This window comes from Caenorhabditis briggsae, assembly GCF_000004555.2.
Source record: "Caenorhabditis briggsae complete genome, chrII, whole genome shotgun sequence".
NCBI lineage: Eukaryota > Metazoa > Nematoda > Chromadorea > Rhabditida > Rhabditidae > Caenorhabditis > Caenorhabditis briggsae.
In genome coordinates, this window is record NC_013486.2 from 13,650,286 (window position 1) to 13,657,243 (window position 6,958).

The 6,958-nt window shown below is 36.4% G+C and overlaps 2 protein-coding genes across 2 annotated transcripts; one reads left to right on the forward strand and one right to left on the reverse strand.

Annotated features, from left to right (window-relative positions):
- Window positions 1–186: 186 nt before the first annotated feature.
- CBG21419 lies at window positions 187–1,510 on the reverse strand (the record flags this gene model as incomplete). The annotated part of the gene is given in 6 exon segments (XM_002646938.1): window positions 187–621; window positions 725–866; window positions 909–967; window positions 970–1,042; window positions 1,099–1,265; window positions 1,313–1,510. Coding segments are annotated over 6 exon segments (1,074 nt in total).
- Window positions 1,511–4,420: 2,910 nt separating this feature from the next.
- CBG21420 lies at window positions 4,421–5,584 on the forward strand (the record flags this gene model as incomplete). Its single annotated transcript, XM_002646939.1, has 4 exons — window positions 4,421–4,914; window positions 4,958–5,024; window positions 5,074–5,458; window positions 5,502–5,584. The coding sequence occupies 4 exons, from the start codon at window positions 4,421–4,423 to the stop codon at window positions 5,582–5,584; spliced, it is 1,029 nt and encodes a 342-aa protein (XP_002646985.1).
- Window positions 5,585–6,958: the final 1,374 nt, after the last annotated feature.

The following is a 6,958-nucleotide window of genomic DNA, read 5'->3' on the forward strand; positions in this document are numbered from 1 at the left end:
TTCTTAGCAGGATTTCTTGTGGCAAAATACTGTTGTTTTAGAAGTCAGAAAAATTTGTACATTCAGTTGGATGGAAACGATTATCCAATTAAAAATATTTAAAAGATTCTAATAAATTTGTTTTATTTATACATTCAAAGCATTTAGTATTTATCATTAACTGGCTCGATATTCAAGAGAGTAATATTAAACATTAAATTTTCGACATATCGCCTGTTGAACTGACCATCGGGTTCGTTTTACTGAAGCAGCCCAGCATTCCTGAAACAAAATTTTTAAAGTTTTGATTTCTAGAAGTAGCACCATACTCAATATGGTTTTTCGATAGTTTTCCACAATTACTAAAGTTGGAATAGGATCAACAGCTGGGTATATGGCTATCGTCATTGATACGACAGCACTATAAACTCCCAAGTCAATATCCAAAAAGACGAATGCAAACATGATTGCGGCTGGAATATGCATCAGCACAAAAGGAATAAGTGTTTGAATAACGAGAGCATAGAAAAGTTGCCGTTGAAGTTTTTGGAACTTTGCAGATGCTTGAGTTGTCGCTACAAGACGATTGATTCTATCGTAGCACAGATATCCAAAAACAAGTACAATTATGATTGAAGATACCTGGAATATACGAAAATTGAGAACGAAAGTTGGGAAGGGATAGTCTAGATAGTGTAGGTGGTTTTTGAGGATAGGGGAACCCGGAAGTATAGTTCAAACTCACAATCGTTGCGGAAAAGATACCCAATCCAGTAAACGGCATGACATGAAGTTGTAGGGAGCCATCTTCCATTCTCTCATACAAAAACGGACACAGATAAATGTATTCATCAAATTCCAACTCGAAAATCTCTTTTACGTTATCTCTGAAAACGAAAAGATCTATAAAAAATGATTCCTATTGTTACCTAATAAAATGAGATGTGGCATTCTTGGGAGCGGAGAGGAAATATCCGGTGCAGACCCAAGAAACCCATACCAAAGAGGAACTGAAAACCAAATCCAGATCTTCCACCCATTGAATGTTTCAAGAAGAGGATTTCTGAAATATATAAAAAAAAGATATGAAAAATCAGCTGAAAATGAGCAATGAATTACTCGGAAACCACAAGCCAGCGATAGACAAAGTGAACGGCAAAAACGGCCATGGATGCACCAAAGAAGCCCCAATAAAATGAGTTCAAGACAGTGAGACCAGCTGGTCCAAACAGTTTATGTTGGATTCCAACAATCACTAGGAAAGTTGGTCCATGCGAGTAATGCTGCTGGAAACATGTTTAGTCTGGATATTTAAATCTAAAATTAGACTAACCGGGACATAAACCACATCCAGAATGGAATAAAGAATTTCAAACACTGAAATATATATCATCAACCATTTGTAAGCTCCAAGTTGCTTTGGAGATTTTGTCAAGATTAGAAGAATCAGAAAACTGTTAATTATAATTGAGAAAACGGCAGAAACATCCTGAATCAGTTTGAGAAGAGCACTCCATTGCTTACCAAGCATTCTGAAATAAAATTTTAATTTCAGGAATACTGAAAAGTTACTTGCGAGGTGCTCATATCCAGACGGATTTTCTCCATCCGTTCGTTTTCTATTCATTACTCTAAACAAAAATCTATTTCAAGCGGAATTAATTCTCAAAGTGCTCATTGAAAAATGAGATCATCCTTTTTGGATAACAAAAGAAAAATGAAATCTGGTTGGAAATCTTCGAGCACATGCCCGGTTAAATAATAAGCAGTTAGTCAGGAATCTGAACGCCGCAGCGTACAATTCGTGTTTTTCGTATTCCGTCAGCCATATTTTTTCAATTTGTTATTACTCATATTAAGTGGGCGGAGCCAAATCCTGACTGAGAATCAGGATATCTGTCAAGAATTATGAATCAGAAATCGAAGAAAAAATACGGTAAGAGAGTAACGAAGTTCCATTTCTACAAGAAATTGTAGAATTTTTTTTGCTACGATTTCCGTATTTGGTCAATTATACGTGTGGTATATTTTTATAGTAACTGTCTACTCATTTCTTCTTTCTTATAAATAAAGACCTATCAAAACACATTTTTTCAAGAAAGTAAAATCTCTTAAACTTTATCTGGAGTGGAATTAAAGGTGGGGGGACATGAAAAAAATAATGTTCTCGAAATTTCGTTTAAATATGCCCCTCGAGGAGTTGAACTTGTTGGGGCGATGATTGAGGGTGCGGCGCCGCTACCGACTGAGGCACGCGGGCAAGGAGAAAGCGCACGCCCGATTGCATACATAAAGGCGAGGACGACAGCTGTACGCAGAGTGACATTAAGCGTTGTACACCGTCACGGTAGAATGCATACTCTGGCCCCAAAAATCCCCCGTAAAATCTCCTGTCCCCCCACCTTTAATGAACTCATAGTCCGGAACGATGCATGGCATTAAATTCTACGAGATATGATTCATTCAGAGCAAAAAATATAGTGTACCCTATTCGGATTTTGGCCGAATCTTATTTTGTAAGCAGAAGTTGTCCAAATGGACGGAATTTAAAAACGAAGACATGCCATGGCGGTGTTCCACTTTCGGCCAAAAGCTCATCGTGTAGATGGTCGAACTTTAGGCAGAAATTAGTCGGGATTTTTTTCTTATTTATTTACCAAAAACAATTCTACAGCTTCATATAAAATGGAAGTAAATAACTCTTAGTCAGGAAATAGAAAAAAAACGAATGAAGTATGAAAGGAAGTAACATTAATTTCCATTAGATGCGTTTCATTCAACGCAGGAAGGACATTTATCGTATCCGATCAAGGAAGTTCTGTGTAGCTCGTGGTCTAGAAAATAAGAACGGAACCCAACAATCTACGAAGTGCACAGCATTTTTTTAGGTCTGCTGTCGCCTCCAAACTTCTTATCAGAAATTGAGGGAGCTTGGCTTTCAGGCGGATCTTGGTCAAGTTTTGGACAAAAGTTGCTCAAATGTGGCAGTGAACACTGGTCAGATTTTGGCCATAAGGCGAGAACGGATACGCGGCAATTATTTTTTTTTGTCCTATGAAGAAGAAATCAGACAAGATTTCCCAAAAAAACATCTTCTCAGAAATAACTGTATCTCGAGAACTTTGTGACCGTGTGAATAATTTTTTCTGAGGAATTGAACCGATTGTCAGAATACCCAAAAATGAACACCTGTACAATCGTCTGAAGCAGTTCTCATGCGTTCAAAAAGCTTTGGAGTCCATGACTAAAGCCGTTGCTTCCGAGGCAAATGAAACGGGCGTTCTGTAAAGATTCGACATAATTTTTCTAATTTCCGAGCATTCTGATGCGAAATAAAATTTTTCTGAACTATAAGTTATTCTGTTTTTTTTTCGAGCAATGCAAAACAAACGGAACTTGTCTGATTCAAATAGAAACCTGAACACCTTGTAAGCACATATTTGATGAAAACTTTGGGATAGGTTAAGAACAGCCTATCCTGAAGTTTTTATCAAAGGCAGGGTTTTAAGGTTTGAGGTTCGCTCGTCGAAGCAGCTAAAAGTGATAAATCTTCGTTTTGCAAAATTCAAAGAATCAGAAATCAGAATTCTGGTGAATCAAGTAAATGTTTGGATGTGATGGATTTGTTTATCATTTTCTCTGAAACTGTTCAGCCATGCCTTGGGCATAAATTCAGAAAGCCAGTCCCTTTTATTCACACTTGAGATTTTCTTTTGAATTTTTGATCAGAATTAGAGTTGCGCGGACAGTGAAATGTTTTTATGCTTTTTCCACAGAATACGGACAGCGGACAACAGACAACGGACTGTCCGTGCAATTCTGATCAGAATGTTTCAGTATCTATTACTTATATTTACGGTATTCGATTGAAAAGCAACACCCAACAAACCATAAATACAATTTCGAACGTTCAATTTTGGAATTTTCAGGAGTGTCTAGATAAGCTATTCTGCCTACCCGGGAGTTTTTAAAAAAATCAAAATCTGAGTTTACAATGTGTTTTTTGTTAAAGCAGTTCATCATTCTACTGTTTTTAAATTTTGGTTTTTTTATTTGACCCATTGTTTCCTTGTTAAAAGTGAAACACATTCTTTTGAAAAGTCAAAGAATCAGAAATCAGAATTCTGTTGAATCAAGAAAGCATTTCGATGAGTTGGATTTGTTTATTATTTTTCTGAAATTATTCAAGCAAATGTCTAGCACATATTTAACGAAAGCCAGGTCCTGTTATTCACACTTGCGATTTTCTCATTTTGATTTTCTGATCAGAATTGTCTGTAGTACCTGTTACTCATTTTTCAGGTATTCGATTGAAAAACAACACCCAATAAACGGGAAATACAATTTTGAACTTGTATTCTGTATTATTCATGAAGTCATAAAAAGGCGTCTCATTCCCAGGATCACTTTATTTTTTTCACATCTCTTGGTGACCGTAATCATGACTCTCTTCTACGAATATTCTTATTATTTTACTCAATGTGGATTCGTTACTACCTCAATTGCAAACACTCTTTTTATCTATTTGACCATCCTTCACATCAAAAAAATCACGGGACCTTATAAAGTGATGATTCTGGTATTCTCGTTCGTTGGAATCTTCTTTGCCACATGGGAACTTGTTTCTAGACCATTTGCTCATAATTACAACAAGGCTTTAATGTACTTTAGTCTCAATAGTTGGTTGGAAGGATCTCCAGAATTTCTAAAAATCGCTATCTGCATTTATGCGGCTTTATACATCGTTATCCTGGCAATCATTGCTGTTCAGTTCCTTTTTCGTTATTTCACACTTTGCCGGCCAAATTTTTCTCGGAAGTTCGGAGGCGCTGGTGTCATGGTATGGATGTTCTACGTTCTTCTTTCTGGCGCGATATATGGAGGAGCCATGTATGTCAATTGTGATCATGATGAGTTCTCTGATTCTTATATGAGGTTAGTGAGAGAAATATAGCTCGGTCGAACTTGGAAATTTCAGAGATATAATATCTGTCACATACGAATTAAACATAACAAACGTCCCACGATATGTCATAGTTCCATATGTAAGTCAACGTCAAAGTTTTTCAATATCTTCTAAAAGTAAGTTTTTAGTCCGAAGATGGATCAATTAGGTGGCGAATCATAAAGTTCCTCTTGTCCGGAGTAGCTACCATTGCTCTTCAGTACCTCATTATCATCTATTGTGGAGTCAGAATGAATACTGTTCTTCAAAAGGAGCTTGCTCAACAGTCCGTTGTGAATCGTAAGCTCCAGAAGCAATTCTTCAGAGCTCTTGTTGTCCAAACTATCGTTCCAACGTTACTTTTTGTTTTGCCAATTGCACCATTTCTGATCGGACCCTTGATTCAACCATTCTTTTTATTCGAGATGAACTTCCAAACCGGATGGATGTTGTCATTCTATGTTTGTACCCACCAATTGATACTATTGCATTCATGCTCATTGTATCAGAATACAAGAAAGCAACATTGGGTAAGTTAGCTCTAATTTATTTTATGAAGTAGGAAATTTGATTTCAGAGATGTTCAAGCCAGTTCTTCCAAAGACAGTTAAGGTCACCAGCGAGATTTCCACGTCGACTGCTGCAGCTGTCACCAGATAATATTTTTTGTCCCTTTAAACAAATTTTCAATAAATCTTCTGACATGACATACGGATGTTTCTAGTTTCCGTCAAAAATACAATCTGACGTAGTTCTGAAACAGCAGAAAACCCAAATTAATTATAGCAATGAACATGGGAGATCTTCACTGATAAAAAAAATTGACACCACACGAACGGAATTTTTTTTGAGTATTTCAACAATTTTTTAAAAGTCGAAATTCGGATAAATATATCGGACTTGTATTTATGAATTTGAAAAAGTCGTCATGAACAGAAAGAGTTGAATATGAAGTTTGTATTTTTTTTTCGGGTCCCATGAAGCGGGTCAGGAAAGGCGCCCCAGCAAACTCGTAGACCAAAAGAAATTTTAATTTAAATTTTAAAGTGGACACGGGTTTGATCTAGATCATGATCTATTTCTTCAAAATCAGCGGGTTGCAACGAGCGCTTTTTTCGCTGATGATTTAAAACGATAATCAGCCAACGAAGTTCGGCAGCGAAATTTTCTGGGGCGCCTTTACTGACGCGTTTCTTGGGACCCAAGTGAGTTTGTAAATCTTCTGTGGGAGAGCGGGTAATAGCAAAAAATTCAAATTCACATACTTGTAAAATTCCGGGCCGGGCCTTAGGAAATTTTCAAGGCCTTGGCTCGGCCCGGAACGGCCGGTATCTAAAATTGTGTCATTTTGAGCCAAATTTTGAGCTCTCAATACAATTTTCTTCATTTTTTTCTAGATTGTTTGTCTGTTTGATCAAAAAAGATCGAAAAAATTCGAAAAAAAATTTTTTTGATCGAAAAAATCACATAAGGGTCCCCCCTTATGTGTTTTTTGAAAATTACAAAACTTGTGAAATGACGCGCACAGGGTTTGTTTTTCTATCTTTGCAAACTCGCTCTATTGATAAGGTGGCGGGGCGAAGCTTTTTCAAATTTTCAAAAATGAAAAATTCTCCCCTAAAACGAGAGATCTTGTTTCGGTGAAGAGACGTTATTTCGGTGAAGAGACGCAGACACATATTGATGGTCTCTCACANAAAATGAGATAAATTGGCTCAAGTTTGACGATTCGTGTGGCGTTCTATTAGGATGTTTACAGTAATTTGCCACGTTTCTATAATCAAGACAAAAAAGGGAGCTCTGATTGTGAGTTCTGAAAATTAAAAAAAAACCAATTTTTTTTGGAAATTTTTTCCAAAGTAGATCAAAAGTAGATCATCTGATCTACATACCGGGAATTTTTCAAATCCACATTTTTTTCAGTTTTTGTCCCCATTTTTTATTCTTTTCCATTTTTTGGGATAATTTTTGTAATTTACTTTGTTTCAATTTGATGATTCAAACTCAAAAAAACGTTTAAAAAGTGTTTTTTTT